Raw genomic sequence first — 18,081 nt, 5'->3', positions numbered from 1 at the left:
GACTGGCATCAAGTGCGCACTGCGCAAGCGCGGAAGTAACTCTCAACACCCTTCTACAGTAACTTGCCTATTGGCTGCTCCGCCGAACCAGCGAATCCACTATCCAATCGGAGAGCACCTCGAATTGCTCCGCTTCCCGCCCCTCCCGGAAGTTGGCCGCTGCCGAATCCGCTGCGGCGACGGGCTGGCAGCAGCCAATTGGGAGAGGGGGAGGGACGGGCCGCCGCCGCCGGAGGACCAATAGGCGGTGGCTCACGATGACGCTGCCGACATGGCGGCCGCGGTCTCCCAGGCCGGGGACGTGTCGGGCTGCTCAGTGACTCCGGCCGGTGCTCGGGGAGCGGAGCAGCCGCCTCATTAGTGTCCGTGCCCACGGGCAGCGCGGCGGGCCCTCCGGAGCGCGAGCGTCGCGGCCATGGCTTATCACTCCGGCTACGGAGCTCACGGTGCGTGGGGCGGGCGGGGCGGCCCGACCGCCTCCGGAGGGTCGGCGGCGCGGCCCTCACCCCGAGGGGAAGGGGCGGCCCGCCCGCTGCCCAGGGCGGCGGGTGTCATTAGGGCTCCACTCGACCACGGGTCCTGGACTTCGCCCTCTCGGCCGATCTGGAGATGGGGCAGTGACAGCACAGCTGGATCCCCATTCCGGGCCCGGCACCACCAGGGCCGCCTCCATTCCCTGTCAGGACCCCGCTGGGTCCCCGAGCATTGCCCGGGCCTTCGGGCACCCAGCCCCGCCCTTCCCACCTTTGCTCACTTGGAGATGCCCTCGCAGTGGCCTTCTCCGCCTAGCAAACCCCTCACTCTCCCAGGCCGGAGAGGCCCCGGGAGCCCCGAGGCCGGCGGCCACCCCCGGCCCGGCCTCAGCTCTCTTCCCTCCATTTGGCTCCTCTGAGAACCAGCCCTGGGGAAAGGGGGTGATGGTTTGGGCTCATGCTTAGTATTCCCGTCACCTACTCCTACTCCGCCACCTGCAAACCCGCAGGCTCCAAGCACAGGACCCGGGCAGCTCCGGACCCCCCTCCCCTCTTCGATGACACAAGCGGCGGCTACCCCCTCCAGCCGGGAGGATACCCAGCCCCGGGAGCCGACGTGGCCTTCAATGTCAACCACTTGCTCGGGGACCCAGTGGCCAACGTGGCCATGGCCTACGGCAGCTCCATCGCCTCCCACGGGAAGGACATTGTGCACAAGGAGGTGTGGTGCCCCCCAGGGCGAGGGTGGCAGGATTCCTGGCCCAGGCGGGGCCTCACGGAACCCCACCCGCTCCCCCCGCATCCCTGGGGCTGGAGCCCGCGGAGAGCGCCCTGAGGGCCGGGGCCCTGTGCCCACGGCCTCCTCTCTCTTCCCTCCCAGCTGCACCGCTTTGTGTCTGTCAACAAACTCAAGTATTTTTTCGCTGTGGACACAGCCTATGTGGCCAAGAAGCTAGGGCTGCTGGTCTTCCCCTACACGCACCAGGTGAGCCGGCAGCCCCGCCTCCTCATCCTGCTCCGGACCCTGGCCCCCACCTCACCCTTCTCTCCTCCCCTGTCTGTTCCCTCGGCTGCCGCGCCACGGCCAGAACTGGGAGGTGCAGTACAGTCGTGATGTCCCTCTGCCCCCGAGACAAGACCTCAACGCCCCCGACCTCTATATTCCCAGTGAGTCTGGCCGGGCCTGGGTGTGCGGGGGCACCGACGAGGAGAGGGCCGGGTGTGAACAGCACCTGCTCCTGGTGCTTCTGTGCGAGGCGTTCACCCAATACCGGGCAGACAGCGGGCTGACCAGGCAGGAGCTGCGGGGTGCGCCCTCAGCGACCCCGGGGCACACCCTTTCACCCCTCCCTGCCTCCCTCCCCAGCCTGGAGCCTTGGACTTGGACCTCACCTGGCTCCTTTCGCTTTGAAAGGAAAATGACAGCAGTTCCTTCTGAAAGGGGGTGTGGCGCCTTAGCGAGGAGGTGCGCTCAGCACAGCCCTGGCCCGCAGGAGGCGTACTAACGGCCCCCGGCCTGCTCAGAGCCCCTCCCTCTGAGCTCCCAGACTTCCTGTCCACACTTCGCCGGGCCTGCAGACTCCACATCTAACTGCTCTGGAGAGTGCCCGGCCGGCCCGCACAGCAGCTGCCGAGGGCAGCCAGCCAGCCCAGGGCCCGAGGAGGGACGGGTTCCTCTCCGTCCTTCCTTCCATTTCCCTCTCCGGGCCGCCGAGTGAGGTGGAAACTCCGCTCCCCTATTACAGGGAGAAACCAAGCTCCCAGACTGGAGTATCTTGCAGGTGGTAGAACTGGTTTCCTGACCCCAACACTGCCCTCTGGTGGACACATCAGAGCTGGTGCTTCAGCTGGCCGAGGGCAGGACTGATGGGTTACTAGGAAAAGCTGTGAGAGCCCAGCTCCCAGAGGCCGAGCTTTGGTGGAAGGAGTTACACGGGGCCCTGAGTGGCAGGGAGGCCAGAGCTGTAGCTGGCACCCATGTCCAGACTTAGAGCTGGCTGCAGGGAGGCCACCCCTGGCCTGGACCTAGGGACAGCCTGGGTCGTCCCTCCAACCTGCACTTTGGTCCCAAGTTTTTCCTGGGATAGTCTGGCCCCTGCCTGTGGGTCTAGGAGGAGCAATAGCCTTGACCAGTGATGTTTCTTTTGGTGGAAACTTTTGGTGAGTTTCCTAGCACTGGCAGGAGGCAGGGGCCTTGGTCCTGAGAAGAGGACCAGGTGGCATTTACACGGGGCTCTGGTCCGAGCTGGGAAAGGCGTCCCAGGCGGGGTACAGGGGCGGGGTGCCGGGGGGCTGAGGGTGAAGGTCAGGTTGGGACATGCGGGGAGGAAAGATAGGGGTATCCGTGGCCTCAGTGCCCAGGTGGGAGGGCTCTGGTTGAGGAAACCAGGCTGATGGCCTCTCTCTGGCTCTTGGCAGCAATGGCCTTCATCACCTATGTATTGCTGGCTGGGATGGCACTGGGCATTCAGAAAAGGTCAGTGCCGACCCCCTCCCATCCCTGCTCTTCACGGCAGCCTCGGGGCCCTGTGCTGGTCCCAGTCCCACACCTGCCGCGGGATGGCTGGTCTCCAGTGCCCGCCCCTCCCGCCACAGGTTCTCCCCGGAGGTGCTGGGCCTGTGCGCCAGCACGGCGCTGGTGTGGGTGGTGCTGGAGGTGCTGGCCCTGCTCCTGGGCGTCTACCTGGCCACCGTGCGCAGCGACCTGAGCACCTTCCACCTGCTGGCCTACAGCGGCTACAAATACGTCGGGTGAGCGCCTGGGAGCCAGGCGGGGAATGTACGGTCCGTCTCCATGGAGCACAGGGGACAGGGCCTGGCGCTGGGGAGTGAAGCAGGTCTCAGATCCCGGTCCTGGGCCGAGTCCCTGGGCCTTCCAGGTTCACTCTGAGTCTAGGTCCCTGTGGGGACAGGCTGGGGGCTAAAAGTCCCGGGTGGTGGTGGGGTCTGTGCTGGGCCCTGGGCCCTGGCTGGTGGGGCCAGTCTCAGGCCTGGACCCTGGTGGGCGTCTCCAGCCGCCTCCTCCCCCCGGCCTTGCAGGATGATCCTCAGTGTGCTCACAGGGCTGCTCTTCGGCAGCGATGGCTACTACGTGGCACTGGCCTGGACCTCGTCTGCTCTCATGTACTTCATCGTGAGTCTGGCTGCCCTGCCCCTTCCCCAGGCTGGAGCTGGGGTGCCCCCACCCATCTTCCAAGGCTGGAGCTGGGGTGCCCCCACCCATCTTCCAAGGCTGGAGCTGGGGTGCCCCCACCCGTCTTCCCCAGCTGGAGCTGGGGTGCGCCCTCCCCGCCCAGCTCAGCTGCAGCCCTTTCCTCCAGGCGCGCTCTCTGCGAACAGCAGCCCTGGGCCCCGACAGCATGGGGGCCCCGGCCCCCCGGCAGCGGCTCCAGCTCTACCTGACTCTGGGGGCTGCGGCCTTCCAGCCCCTCATCATCTACTGGCTGACCTTCCACCTGGTCCGGTGACCCCTGGCCCGCTGGCTTTGATTTTTCCATTCATTAAAGATTTGATTTCCTTGGTTTTGTCTAACCCTCGTTTCTGGCACCTCCGCAGCGTCCAGGGGAACAGGTGTGGGACCGTCTAGAACACATGTGTCAAACACAAGGCCCGCGGGCCAAATCCGTCCCGCCAGGCCTTGCAATGTGGCCCGCACCGCGCTGTCATCACTGCACTCCGCTGCGTTTCCATCACAATGACAGTTTATGACTGTTCAGTAAACCATTCGGCCCGCGATTTAGGCTGGATTTTAGATTTTGGCCCCTTCTCTGATTGAGTTCTACACCCCTAGTCTAGAAGGAGGGGGACCCCTGGGGGGCTTCCTGGGCTAGTGACCTTGACCCTTCCTTGTAAGGCAAGGGGAAGGATTCCTTCGGAACAGCTGTTTGTGTCGGGAACGGGGTGATGGAGGGGACAGCTGCAGGGGGACCCGAGGGGCCTGGGCTGGTGCGCAGGCCTCGCTGTGCTGAGGTGCAGCTCACAGATGCCCTTCTGTGGGCCCTCGGCCCATCTCCTCGAGCCTTTCGGAGCAGACCTGGCCCAGGTGTTTGCAGGAGTTTATTCATATTTTGTCACAAATGGCCGGGGAGGGGGTGCCGGACTCCTCCAGGCGACATAGAAAATGGGTCCAAGAGACAGGTATGCTGGGCGGGGCGAATGGGACAGGAAGGAGCTTGAAGAGCCTGGGGAAGGGGAGAGGGCAGACTAGGAGTGGGACTGCCCCCCTGCTGAGCCTGCTCATTCTGGGTGTGGGTACCCCCCCACCTGCAGGGGGAGCCTCAGGGTGGGGTTGAGGGGGGTGGCCCAAAACTTCCAGGGTCAAGCCCTGCCCCTTGGCAGGGCCTAAGTCCTTCCCAAACTTGGACGAGGCCGGAGGCCCCGCACCGTCCAGCACTGGCCGCCATGCCCGCAGGCTGGCAGAGGAGCTCCCGCCCTGCTTAGGGCTCTGCCAGCCCCAGGCCAAGGGCGCGGGCTCTGGAGGCGGGAGGTCCCCGCAGCAGCAGTTTGGGGGGTGGAGAGGAGACTGGGGGCACCAGTGCCCCTTCCCTCCTCGGGGCTGAGGCCACTGCGGCCGAGGAGCAGGGCTGGGGGTGCACAGGCGTCCGGTCCGTTCTGGGCTCGCTCCCTGGCCGGCTTCCCCCTTAGAAACTCACCAGCGTATAAACCATACTGCGGGGAGACAGGCAGTGAGCGAGGCCCCGCCACTGCCCGCCCGCCCGCCACACCCCGCTGCTCTCAGGCCCCAAGGCAAAGGGCAGGAACCAGGAGCCCAGCCACTCCTGGGTCTGAGGCCCGGTGCCCGGAGCACGCCGCCCTGAGCCGGCTGCGGCCTCACCTGTACAGATAGTAGAAGAAGGAGAGCAGGTAGAAGGCGAGTTTGCACCAGGACTCCTTCTGGCAGTAGTTGAGGATGTCGGCATTCATGATGGAGACCGCATCATACATGACCTCAGAGCCATCCGCAGGGCGATGGAAGTACCTGGGGCGAGGGGGGGGCCTGAGCGCCCGCCCCCCGGGCTCCGGCCCCATCCCGCCCCCGCCCCCGCCCCCGCTCCCGCCCCCGCTCCCGCCCCCGCCCCCTCACCTCCAGAGGTGGTAGAAGAGGAGCGGGATGTTGAGGCCCAGGGTCACCCACTCGGCTGCGCACAGAAACATCAGACAGAAGAGGCCGTGGATGGAGTACTCAGGGACCACCAGCTGGGGGGTGAAGGTGAGAGGTCAGCTGGGGGGTGAAGGTGAGAGGTCAGGGGCCCTCGGCCAGGATAAACCCAAGCTTCCAGGGCACGGAGAGAGCTGGGATTTGGAAACTGCCCACCCAGCGTGACCTCTGGGCGCTGAAAGGGCCCCTCGCCTCCCCTCCCCTCCCCGGTGGCAGAGACCAAACGGGCTCCAGGGAGGAGGGTCACAGAAAGGGGCTGAGCCGGGCTCAGAGCCGCCTGCCTGGGACCCGGACACTGACCTTCCTCAGGAGGCAGCAGATGCGCTCGATGTTTTTCAAACGCTCGCGCTGTGGGGGAGGAGAAGCCGCGATGGGTCAGCGGAGCGGGAGGAGCAGGTACCGGAGGAACCGCCGCCCTCCGGGCTCCCGCGCCGCCCCGTGTGGCCGCCGGGGGGCACCAGAGCAGCCTCGGCAGGAGAGCAGCCACACCATCCCCATGGCAACCGTCACCATGGAGGGACTTTCACCCGCATCACCACGGCAACGGCGCAGAGCTTGGCAACGGCCGCCCCGCCAGGAGCCCGCGCCGGAGCCCGCGCCAGGTGCGTCCACCCGGGGCGGGGACGGACGGAAGGGGCCAAGCCGCCGGTCCTCCCCCTCCGCACACACACCCCGTCTTCCCGCCCCCCCCCCCCCCGCAGCCCAAACAGATGGAAGGACAGACGGACGGACACACCTCGGCACAGCACATGTATCACTTACTGCCCGCGCTGGGTTCCCCTGGTCGATGGGGTTCTTAAAGTCGGTCCGGAGCTCATCAAAGGCAATGATCTGGGGAGGGGGTGCCTGTCAGGCTGGCGCAGCCGCGTCTGCCCCCACCCGTCCAATGGGGGCAGTCATTCACAACGGGGCCAGGCCAGAGGGAGCTGGCCGCGGAGGCGGAAAACGGGCTCAGGGAAGGACAGGGTCGGGCCCGAAGTCCAACAGGCCTGGAATGGAGCCCTAGTGATGCCCAGCGCAGGCCGTGTCCGCGATGGTTCACCCGAGACACCGAGGGGTGTCTTCCCTGCCGAGCCCTGTGCCAAGCACCGGGGCCCCCGAGGCCTGGGACGCGGCTCCCGCCCTGGTGGAACCAGGTCTGGGAGAAGTGGGGCTGCCTTCCAGGGCGATCAGGGCTGCAGGGCGGGGAGGACCGGAAGCGGGTGCTGACCCAGGGCGAGGGGGTGCAGGGTCCCGCTGGTGAACAAATGGGGTGGGGGCAGTCTGAGCAGCAGGAACAGCACGTTCAAAGGCAAAGGGGTGAAAGAATATTCTGGAAGGTGCAGATTCTATGGGGCTAGAATGAAGGTGTGAAGTGAGTGGAAAGAGAAGAAAATGGTGAAAGATGGGCTGGAGAGGTCAGCAGTCAGTCAGCCAGGGGTGCTCGGTGAGGCTGGACCAGATGTCTGGACTTGAACAAACCAGTAATGGGGAGCCATTGGAGGGGTACAAGGCGGCAGTGTGGGGGAGCAAACTGGCTAACCGTTTCAGCCAAGAGGCACATGAGGCTTCCTCTGTGCAGCAGACTTTATGTTCGTGAACTCACTGAACGCTGGCAGCAACCTGATGATGTAGGTATTGTTTCCATTTTGCAAATGAGGAAACAGACAGGGACGTGACTAGTCCAAGGCCACACAGTTAGTTAGTGGCAAGCCAGGATTCGAACTCAGACCCTAAACTCCGTAACCACCTCATCAGTCAGGACAGATCAGCGAGGGGCTTGCGAGAGTGTTTGGTGCTGATGGGGATCTGGGGGAGGGAGTGGTGGGATTGGAGGTGGGTGGGCTCCAGAGCTGTTTAGGAACCAGACTCAGAGCTTGAGGAGCATCGAGCAGAGGCAGAGAGCCCAAGGGGCCTGTGTGAGGGCACCTGGGGGGGCAGTGTCCTCACTGGGAGGGGAGCTTGGGGGAGCAGGTGTGTGAGGGGATGATGGGACAGACCTCGGGAGGACTGGCATGGGAGGAGGTTTGAGAGGAGCCTTCTGGGGCTTCTCCCCGCAGCAGCAGCCCTAAGAGGAGACAGCAGGCCCACCGCGCCCCAGCAGCCCAGACCCCAGACGGCTGGGAGGGAGAGAACACGGGCTTCCTGTTCTCCATCTGGAGCAGCACCCCGACTCCCTACTGACTCTGGGCAGCCGCCTGCCTGCCAGGCCCCGCAGCGGGTCCGGCAGGGAGCAGGGTGCCGCCTGCCTGCCCGCCCCAGAGCGGGCACCACCAGCAGGAGGCGGGTGTCTCGCCTCCTACCCCCCAGGCTGCCTGGCGCTGACTCAGCCCCTGGAACAAACAACCCCCACGGCGACAGCTGACACGCGTCACTCACCATCAGGGTTGCCTAGCGACCAGTGGGCTTGGGCTCAGGCTGTGGGGTGGGATCTGGGTCCTGCCCTGAGAGGGTTTGGATCTAGGACCACACCTCCTGTCCCCACCCGCCCCTGAGCAGGCCCTGCCCTGGGCCCTGTACGGTACACACCACAAGCCCATCTACTGACGAGGAAACAAACTCAGAATGAGGGGTCGTTACTAAGGTCACCCAGCAGGATACTGAGCCAGCACAGAGCCGGGCACGCAGTAGGTGCTCAATAAATGTCTGCCGAGACAGCTGGGCCTTTCTCCCAGCCTGGGGACCCCACAGGGCAAAGCCGGAGTCTTATTCACCCTGCCTTTCCCAGAGCCACCAGAGTGGGTTCTCAGGAAGCAGGGACGCGTCGGTTGGATGGATGACTTCTCTGAGGACCCCTAAGGACAGGGACCCCCAGGGACTGAGGGAGGCCTCTGGGTAGGGAGGGGCCCAGAAAGGGGCTTCCTGAATTTTGGGAGCCTTTCTCCCGGGAACTGGTTAGCTCTGAGTTCCCAGTCTCAATTCCTCCCGCCCTCAGGACCCCAGCCCTCCTGCTCCTAAGGCCCAGATGAAATGGGGAACTCAGAGAGATCAACATGGACCCCGGCGGGGATGGAGCGAGGGGAAGAGAACAGAGGAAGGGGGAGGGAAAGGAAAAAGCAACTGAGAGGCCCAGAGAGAAAGACAAAGCCAGGGAGAGAGAGAGAGGCCTGGAGATGGTGTGTGTGTGTGAGTGTGTATGTGAGAGAGAATGTGTGTGAGAGAGAAGGTGCCTAAGGGAGCTCACTCCTTCCTCAGGAGAGAGGTCTGAGTCCATGGAGTCTGACAGAAAAGAGATGGGCGGCAGGGGGTGGTGAAGGGAGACTGGTCAGAGCTGGGAGGACCACGGAGCCGGCAGGCAGCAAACCCCAGGAAAAGGAAGGAGAGAGGGAGTGGGGAGACAAGGAGAGAGGCAGTGAGACAATACGGAAGCAGTGAGAGGAAGGAGGGGGACAGGGAAGGACTTGAGGGGGGAAAGGGTAACCCCGCAGAGGGAAAAATCGGGGAGGGGTGTGCCGGTGCTGGCAGGTTGAGTGGAAGGGCCAGGGTGAGATGGGCTGGGGGGGTGATGGGGCTGAGGAGCCAGAGGAGGAGGGAGGGCGGGGGGTGGGGGCTAAAGGCCCCAGACAGTGAGCTGAAAGGCAGGCCGGTGGCTCCGTGTGAGGCAGGGAGCCAGGCAGGGGCCCCACCCGGAGGGCGGAGAGAGACGGGGAGAGGGGACCCTGAGGCAAGGCGGTCAGGATGAAGATAAGAAATGGAGCTTCTCCAGGGCCAGGTGTGAGGCGGGCCAGTGAGAGACAAACCAGGGAACAGCAGACAAAGGGGAACGCGGGGGCAGGACGCGGAGGGAAGCTGGAAAGTGGGGAGGAGACCTGGTGGGGACACGGAGGGGTAGGGAAACCCAGGTGAGCTGGGGGTGGGGCAGGTCTCTGGGCTGCTTAGAGGCAATGGCTGCTGGGTCAGGAGGGGGATGGGAAGGAAAAGGGTTAATGGGCTCCGCGATCTGTGGGTCCTGTAAACAGATGCAGTTGCCATAGCAACCGGCTCCATCACTCGGGCTGGAAAAACCCACAAGGGGGGTGGGGGGAGCAAGCAGACCGACGGAAACGGGGGCAGCTGGAGGGGGGCATCAGGCAGTGGGGGCAGGAAGAAGCCAGAACCCCAGAATCCCACCCCACCCTCCAGGCTGCTCGGGGCAGGGAAGGGAGTCAGGGGCCGAGGGCAGAGCCACAGAGCGGGGGCGGCGGGGCAGGGGCCGCCCGGGAAGGGAAGCCGCGCACAGGGGCGTTCGCGGGCCGGCTGGGGGGGCGGAGAGGAACCCCGTCTCCCTGGGCCCCAGACCATCCCCTCCGGCCGCTCCCGCTCCCGCCCGCGCCCCCCGCCCCCGCCCCGGCCCCGGCTTACGTGCCAGATGACAAAGAAGATGAGGGAGGCGCACAGCACCAGGGTGAGCATGTAGCAGAACGCGGCGAAGGTGAACGCCATGGCCCCCGCGCCCGGCGGCCCGGGGGGCGCCAGCGCGGGGCCCGGGAAGGGACGCCCCCCGGCCCGCGCTCAGGGCCGGCCGGGCATGGCCCGGGGGAGGCGGACGCTGGCGGCGGGGCCGGGGCCGGGGCCGCGGGCCGGGGGGCTCGGGCGGCGCGTCCGCTGCCGGCTGCCCGGGCCCCGATCGCTCATCCTGCGAAGCCTCGCCCGCGGCTCCCTCTCCAGCCCCGAACCGGGGGGCGGAGCCGGGGGCGGGGCCGCTGCCGGGGCCTCGGGCGGGGCGGGTCCCCGGAGCCCAGCCGCCAGGACCCGGCCCGAGCCCCCGCCCCCGCCCCCGCCCCCGTGACACCGAGGAGGGCCGCCCACCCGGCACCGCCCCCCCCGCCCCCGATGGGGTCAGACCGCCCGCCCCCCCCCCCCATGGGGTCAGACCGCCCGCCCCACCCGCCCCGATGGGGTCAGACCGCCCACCGCCCCCACCCGCCCCGATGGGGTCAGACCGCCCGCCCCACCCGCCCCGATGGGGTCAGACCGCCCACCGCCCCCACCCGCCCCGATGGGGTCAGACCGCCCACCGCCCACACCCGACCCCAATGGGGTCGGACCCTCATCCACCGTCAGCCTCGGTCCCGGGACCAGCACCCACCCGCTCCCCTGGCCGGAGGCTGCATGAGGTCTCAGGGGGGAGCGGTCACCGTCCAGGGGAGACTCCGGCCGGAGGCCAGCGAAGCCAGAGCGGGGCTGAACCGGAGGCCTGGGTCCCGGCCATTCCCAGCCGCACAGCCTGCTGTGCCCGCGGGCGCTGGCTTCACCGGGTGCGGCCGGCCTGTCCCTCCCTGATGGAGCCATGCTGGGCCCAGGGGACACCCACAAGCACAAGCCGCTCTCCGGCTTCAGGAAGTGGGTCAAGGACTCTGGACAGCAACCCAGGAGGCAGCCCAAGCCCAGCCCCCGTGGGGCCCCCCACAGACCACACGCAGCCACAACTTCCTTGCAAAAACCCTCAGCTCGCCCGAGGGCCACTGGAAATTTATTTTTTTGTCCTTTCTGTCTTCCCCGAGTGGCTTTTCCTTGCAAAATGCCTGACATGACACCGGAGGGGAACCTGGGGGGGGGGGGCGCCCTAAGGGGCAGCCCGGGGACTTAAATACAAGCTGGGAGGCAGGGCACAGGTGGGACAGGCAGGGCACGGGGCACAGGGACATGGCTTGTCAGGTGGAGACCGAAGGTTTTTGCAGGGAGAAGCTGTGCCAGAGGCAGGGCTAGGATCCTGGGTGGGAGGGGGTGAGGAGAGAGGCCCCCAACCCTGGGTGGCACCCACATTCCCCAGAGAAGTAGCAACAGAGGATGAGGATGTGCCCTCGCAGGCTCCGAGGGGAGGAAGCCACTGTGCTGCCCGGGGAAGGGAGGTGCGGCAGAGTGAGGGTTAAGGCTGTGCCCAGCTCTGGCACTGTGCGCCTTCCACCTCCGCCTGCCTGAGCACAAAGGGGCGCGGTGGGCAGGCGGCACATGGGCCTGGCTCCGGCAGGGCACAAGACACAGGCCCAGCTAGCTGCCCGCCCACCTGCACTCGATGGGCTCAGACCTCACTGCAGCTGGACGGCTGGAGCTGTGAGTGTGGGAGGGGTGGGAGGAGCAGTAGGAAGGCGGCGAAAGGGGGAGCTGTGGGACCCCTGGGACCCCCATGCCCATCCTGAGGTCTGACCTAGGACCCTGGATCCCAGGCCCTGGTCCCCCGGTCCCATTTCTGACCTGGGCACTGACAGCCTGGGCAGCAGAGGCCTGGGCGGCCCTCGGTTTGTGGGGAAGGGCTGGGCAGGGGAGAAAAGATAAAGAGAAACCCACTGCAGCATACATGGGGGCCAGGGAGGGAGACAGACAGGGGCCCTCATCCCAAAGAGTGAACATGGGGTGTCTTTTAACGTTTTCTAGAGGCGGCAGCAGAGCAAGGCCCGCCCCTGCCCAGCCCCGGGCCTGGTGTCCTCCTTGGGGCCCTGGTAGAACCGAGGCTCAGGGTGGCAGGCAGATGGGCCAGAGGGAGATGAGGAGCCAAGGACACCCCAAAGCCACAGACTCAAACGCCCCAGGAGAGGGAGGCCCCTCCGCCCCTCCAGGAGCATCATCTGGAGAAGGCGCCCTCTGCCCCCCCACCCCTCTAGCAGCAGCCGCCGCCCGCCGGCTTCACAGGGGTGCTGTCGATCTTGAGGTTGGGCCGCTCGCCCCCCGTGGCGGCCCCGGGCCCCATCCGCTTCTTTATCTCGGCCGCCATGGTCATGAACGCCTGCTCCACGTTGGTGGCATTCTTGGCACTGGTCTCCAGGAAGGGGATGCCCAGGGAGTCGGCAAACTCCTGCCGAGGGGAGAGGAGAGGAGAGGAGAGGAGAGGAGAGAAGGGGCGTGAGAGGCAGTCGCCCCCCCCCGGAGGCCCGGCCCGGCACTCACCTTGGCCGTGGTGCTGTCCACCACCTTCTTGGTGGTGAGGTCACTCTTGTTGCCCACCAGCAGCTTGTTGACGTTCTCGCTGGCATAGCGGTCTATCTCCTGCAGCCACTGCTTCACGTTGGCGTAGGATTCCTGGGGAGCGAGGCCAGGTTACTGTGCCCCCCACTCCCCGGGCAGCACGGGGCTCCGGGGAGGGGCTGCCCTGGACCCTGAGAGCCGGAGCCTGGACTCCCCTCCCTGCCCTCCTCTGTCTGAGACCCCAAAGCCAGCCCAGCTCCACCCACTGTCTGCCAACAGCCCCCACCCCCACACAGAGGCCCCAGCTGCTCCTCTCTCCCTGTACCCCAGAAAGGTTGGGGAGCAAATGGCATCAGGTAGAGACCGTAATCGAGAGTAACAGGTCAGCACGGACCCCAGTTCCTGCAGCGCCTCAGAGGCCCTCTAAGGGTGACGTCGTGGAGCCCACGGCAGGGGAAGGGTCCTGCGGGGAGCCCCTGGCCTCGGAGGGAGACAGTTCTGGGAACAGAGTCTAACATTCACCCTCCTCTGGCTCTCGGGGGTTCGCCACTCCCCGCCCCAGCCGGCCTGCGGGAAAGACGGAACTTGTAGGTGGTGCGGAGCCAGAGCCACTTCCTTTCTGAGGAGCAGAGATGACAGATCACCGGGTTCAAACTCGCCCCCCGCGCGGCCCAGGGGGCCCTGTGCTGGGCACGGGGTAAAGGAGTGAAGCACCGGGGAAAGGAAGGGCCAGGCCAGGACACAGGGCGGCGGACAGGGTGCCGGGGCTGCAGGAGCTCAGCACCACCGCCTGGAGGCTCTGCTGGCCGCTCCTGAAGGGACGAGCCGGCCTGCGAGAAAGCAGGAGGGGTGGGAGCGGTGCAGGGAGCAGGCGGCAGGCGGTGGGTCACAGGTGCCAGGGGCACGGTGCCTTCGGAGCGGGGAGAAAGGAATGATGCTGGGACACAGGCCTGAGAGGTGAGGAGCAGGCTAGGCCTGGAGGAGCTTGGCCTGGCTGCACCTCAGCCAGCCGGAGCCAGTGGGTTCTTAGGGAGGGAGCGGCAGGATCACCCCTGTTCTGTGAAGACCGTCCTGGCAGGAGAGCAGAGGCCAGACCAGAGCGGAAGAAGATGGAGACCAACAGGAAGAGCAGCTGCGCCCTGGCCAGGGAGTGAGGCGGGCAGGAGCGCAGGGCCCAGGCAGACGATCCTTGGTGAGGCCCTGGCTTTGCCACTGACTGTGTGACCCCAGATGTGTCAGCTGGCCTGAGCCTGTTTCCTCCCCTCTGAAAACCAGTTCCTCCCAGTGGGGCTGTGAGCACGGGACAGTGAATGCAGGCCTTCTCCTCACAAGTGCTTAATTAGAAGCTGTTATTACGAGGAGCCAGATCTGAGAGGAGGGGGAGGACAGAGAGGGCCTCAGAGGGGCTGGCTGGGGGAGGGCAGTTTGCTGGCCAGGCTAAGAGGGATACAGAGCTGGTTCAGGAGATGGCGAGGCCAGTGTCCAGCAGATGTGCTCAGGGAGGCTGTCCGGGAGCAGGAAAGGGTGCGCTCAGAAGCAAAGAGCCCTGGGTTCAAACTCTGGCTTTGCCTTTCGGGCTGCGGGCAACAGCTCTCCAGCGTGTCTCCTCACCAGGACACGGGGACCCACTACTTGGTCACTGGGTAACACTGGGAAGATCAGAATACAGACACAGTACTAGCGGAATGTCAACAAGAAGATCTACAGCGAGGGCTACTGAGACAGGAATCCCAGAACGTAAGACGGAAGCCAAACCACTGAGTGGCCCAGACCACGCAGGGAGCCAGGGAGGGCAGCACAGGTGACGCAGTGACAAGCCACCGGAAGACCTAGCAGAGGAGCTGGACAGCTGGAGTGAGGAGGACGGAGTGAAAAGCCACGAGAGGGCCATCGGTGAGAACCGAAGCGCGGTCACGGGGTTTGGCGGTCAGGGCCGTGGTGACCTGTGTGTGAGTGGGGCACAGCTCACCGCAGCCTGTCCAGGAGGCACCGCCACGGGCCCTGTGCACCGGGAGCCCAGCCCCGCTGCCCCAAGCGCAGCGACTCCTCTGGCCGGAGCCGATGGGAGCATCTCCACGTCCCCAGAGCCGGGTCCCCACTAAGCAGCGAGGTTTGGAGAAAGAACAGTATAGAACCAGTAGCCTAGGCTTTCTGTGTCTGCCAACGAGCAGCTGAGGACCCTGAGCAAGCCTCCTCTCCGCTGACACCTCCCCTGTGAAGCGGGAACACAGAGCCGACCTCTGGGTGCTGTGAACACCGAAGACTGACGCGCTCTGTCAACTACGAGGCACGTGTGACCGTTCCCAGTGAACACGGCGCTGCTGCCAGAGACACAGGCCTAATGCGGCCACCACAGGCACAGGGCTCCCGGGCCTCTGCCCACACCGTGCCCATGTGCAGGCTCCCTCGCCTCCTTGTCCAAAGCTCTCCATCGGCTTCTCTCGGTCTTTACAAGGAGGCCATGGGCCCAGCCCAGCAACCAACCAACCGACTCGACTCCTTCAAAACGAAGGTGCCCAGATGGTCCAAAATAAGGGGAGGGGCGAGGCCTGGCTCTGTGAGGCCCCTGCAGCAGGGCCTCTGAGGACCTGTTTCTGCTCTGTTCCTCTCCAGGCCATCTCAGGAAGAGGACGGGAAGAGTAAAAAGAAGCCAGAGCCAAAGAGCTGAGGCAGAGGAAGCAAAGCAGGGGGAGGTGAGCTGAGAGTACCTGGTCGGTGACGTCATACACCACGATGATGCCGTGAGCGCCCCGGTAGTAGCTGGACGTGATGGTCCGGAACCGCTCCTGTCCCGCCGTGTCCCACTGCCAGACAGAGGAGAGGGTCAGCCTGCTCCCCGCCCAGCGCCCCGTCCGTCCTCCATGGCGGGGCTCGGCCCCAGGCCCGGGGACGAGCGACACTCACGATCTGAAGTTTGATGGTTTTGCCATCCAGCTCGATGGTTCGGATCTTGAAGTCCACCCCGATGGTGCTGATGTAGCTCTCCGTGTACGTGTCATCCTGGAAGATCAGGGCCAGGGACACGTCCTGAGGCCTAACTAGAAAACCCCCCTCCAGTGTCCTGTCCCCGCAAAGCTCCTAACTGCACCCGACTGGCCAGCCACATGTCCTTGTTCAGTAGCCATGTTGCTGGCAGCTCCTGCAACTTCGTCCTTCATCCCCACGTCTTGCAACTACTGTGCTCTGGGCTGCCCATTCTCCCTCCAGCCACCAGCCAGACACCCAGAGGATGGTAGGGGAGACTTCCTACTCACAGCGAACCGAAGGAGCAGGCAGGACTTGCCCACGCCCGAGTCACCAATCAAAAGCAGCTTAAACAGGTAGTCACTGGAGAGGAAGGATGGGAAGGTGTGAGGCAGGTAGGGAGCCATCATCCGGGAGCCGTCATAGCATTCTCCGCCCCGAGGCAGGCCTCAGCTTAGAGCACTCAGGTGTTCACAAGATCCTCCCACAAGTCTCAGGAGGGGAGAGCTGGCCACCCCCCGTAACACAGAATTCCCACTTTACAGAGAAGGAAACTGAGGCACAGAGAGGGACATGACTTGCTGAGGGGACAGGGCTGGGTACCTACCCTGATTCCTGACAGACCCATGGTCTGGAGTCCAGTAGGGACTATCTAGGGGACCTGTCTTGGCAGGGGAGGCCCCAGAAATGGAAGCCAGGGCCTGGCCTAGAGCTTGCTGAGTGAATTACTGTGCAGAGCTCCCATGACGCCTCCAGAAGAGGTGGCAATAACAACAGTGAGCAGTCAGGCCGTATCGGGTTCCTGTGTGCCTGACCCAGGGCTAAGAATTCCAAACGCACCCTTGCGTGTAAGCCCCGCGACAGTCCAGGGAAGAGGGTGGTTGTTATTCCCAATAAATGAGGAAACCAGAGGCAGCGAAGGGAAGTGGCTTGCCCTGAGTCACACAGCTGGTAACCTGAGGACTGGAACCCGGGTTCAGACCCCGAGGTCTGTGAGAGCTGTCAGCTCCCTTCTCCCAGGAAGCCTCTCCAGGCCTGGCTCTGGAGGAGGAAGTGGCAGCGGGGAGAGAACTGACACTCAGGAAAACTGTCCTGAGCGGCCTGGGACAGATGCGGGCCACCTACCCCTAGGGGGAGTGACCAGGAGAGTCTGAGGAAGAGAACCTCACGGGAGGGGAGCGGCAACTGCCACGTTCGGCTAAGCAGCAGTGTGACAGCAGGGGAAGGGGTGTGACGGCGGCCGGGCTGCCCGGGAGAGGAGAGGGCGGGCGGGCCGGAGCGGCGGGAGCCGGCCCCGCGGCGGGAGGACCCGGGGAGGGCGACGCCAGCGGCGCCCCGGGACCTCCCGGCCGGCCCGGGAACCGGATTCCGCGAGAAGGGCGAGAGCAGACGATTTACGGCCCGACCTAAAGGGCAGGAGTCTGGACCGAGACCGGGAACCCTCTGGTGAGAGACCTTATCGCTGAGGCCATTGTCAGCGCTCAGATCGCCACTCTTCACCAGATGGGGAAACTGAGGCCTGGGGAGGCCAGGGCTGCGGGGTCACCTGACCTGTAAGGCCAGTCAGGGTCAGCCCCTCAGGCTCCAGGTAGTGTCCCTCGGGGTCGCAGTGTCTGGGCCCCGGGTGCAAGAACTAGGGGTGTGGAGCCGGGGTCCTGGGGGCCCCGGGGGAGGGGCAGGACCCGGATGTGTGTGTGTGTGTGGGGGGGGGGTCAGCGGAAGAGGGACCCGGATGTGGGGGCCGCACAGTCCTGACCCGGGCCGGACAACCCGGTAAGCGCACAGCCCCGTACTCGGGATCGAGGCTACGCCGGACGGCGCAGGCGGGGCTCACTCACTATTCGGGGTTCATGGCGGCAGCGGCGGCCCGCTCGGTCGCTCCCAGTCGGCTCTGCTCCGCCTCCTGTTCCAAGATGGTGGCCGCTCCGCCCCAGAGGCCCCGCCCGCGACGCGCAGCCGCAAACATTCCAGCCTGGGACCTCGCTGCGTGTTGCTTCTTGGGACTTGTAGTCTCCTCACGTTGTCCAACGTACTCGGCAGCGCAGGCGCAAACCGGGGAGCCCAGCCTTCTAGCTCATCACTGCGCATTGCCTTCTGGGGCTTGTAGTTCCCTCTCTAGACATACCTGGGCTTTTGGACAGCGCTTGGGAGACCTTCCTGGAGTTGGAAGCTCTGTTTAAGGCCGGGTTGACACATCTGTCTGACAGGCATTGATCCCTATCCTCCCGCCTCCCGGAGTATTTGAAAAAGTTCATTTCTCCAGGGTCCTTCGTGTACTGGCGTTCCTAACTCACAGCCACAGGCCCGGGGGAAGGTGACCTCGTCCACATTTCATAGATGGAAAAATCGAGTATCAGTAACTCGCTCAAGGTCCAACAGCTTACTAAGGGGCAGAGCTCAGTCAAAGCCCGCAATTTTCTAGAACCTCAAAGATGAGAACTGTTAGATCTTGACCCTTGGGACCCCCAATTATGGGAAAGAATATCTGGGCTCCAGTTGGAGGAATGGGACATGAGGGATACACACACACACACACACACACACACCCTTCATTCGCAGCCTTTCCCGACCCCCAACCCCAACCCCAGCCTAGACCCTGGGAGCCCTGGACTTCAGCCCCAAAAC

General features: G+C 65.0%; 3 protein-coding genes across 3 annotated transcripts; 1 reads left to right on the top strand and 2 right to left on the bottom strand.

The window, feature by feature from the left end:
* Nucleotides 1–245: 245 nt before the first annotated feature.
* On the top strand, nt 246–3,993 carry YIF1A (Yip1 interacting factor homolog A, membrane trafficking protein). Its single transcript, XM_036416576.2, has 8 exons — nt 246–446; nt 983–1,194; nt 1,354–1,458; nt 1,562–1,640; nt 2,892–2,949; nt 3,069–3,224; nt 3,513–3,606; nt 3,794–3,993. The coding sequence occupies exons 1-8, from the start codon at nt 416–418 to the stop codon at nt 3,938–3,940; spliced, it is 882 nt and encodes a 293-aa protein (XP_036272469.1). The 5' UTR covers nt 246–415; the 3' UTR covers nt 3,941–3,993.
* A 518-nt stretch (nt 3,994–4,511) lies between these two features.
* Nucleotides 4,512–10,272, bottom strand: CNIH2 (cornichon family AMPA receptor auxiliary protein 2). The gene is made up of 6 exons (XM_036416599.1): nt 9,952–10,272; nt 6,394–6,462; nt 5,932–5,979; nt 5,557–5,669; nt 5,308–5,451; nt 4,512–5,141 (listed from the first exon to the last, which is right to left on the bottom strand). Exons 1-6 carry the CDS (start codon nt 10,030–10,032, stop codon nt 5,114–5,116), a joined length of 483 nt encoding a protein of 160 aa, XP_036272492.1. The 5' UTR covers nt 10,033–10,272; the 3' UTR covers nt 4,512–5,113.
* Nucleotides 10,273–11,019: 747 nt separating this feature from the next.
* Nucleotides 11,020–17,443, bottom strand: RAB1B (RAB1B, member RAS oncogene family). The gene is made up of 6 exons (XM_036416589.2): nt 17,295–17,443; nt 15,747–15,819; nt 15,397–15,492; nt 15,201–15,296; nt 12,475–12,606; nt 11,020–12,382 (listed from the first exon to the last, which is right to left on the bottom strand). The coding sequence occupies exons 1-6, from the start codon at nt 17,420–17,422 to the stop codon at nt 12,188–12,190; spliced, it is 720 nt and encodes a 239-aa protein (XP_036272482.1). The 5' UTR covers nt 17,423–17,443; the 3' UTR covers nt 11,020–12,187.
* Between the last annotated feature and the right edge of the window lie 638 nt (nt 17,444–18,081).

The sequence above is a fragment of the Pipistrellus kuhlii genome, unplaced genomic scaffold, assembly GCF_014108245.1.
Source record: "Pipistrellus kuhlii isolate mPipKuh1 unplaced genomic scaffold, mPipKuh1.p scaffold_m20_p_56, whole genome shotgun sequence".
NCBI classification, from domain to species: Eukaryota; Metazoa; Chordata; class Mammalia; order Chiroptera; family Vespertilionidae; genus Pipistrellus; species Pipistrellus kuhlii.
The sequence above is the reverse complement of the archived record's forward strand: the minus strand, read 5'-3'. Positions and strand labels throughout refer to the sequence as shown.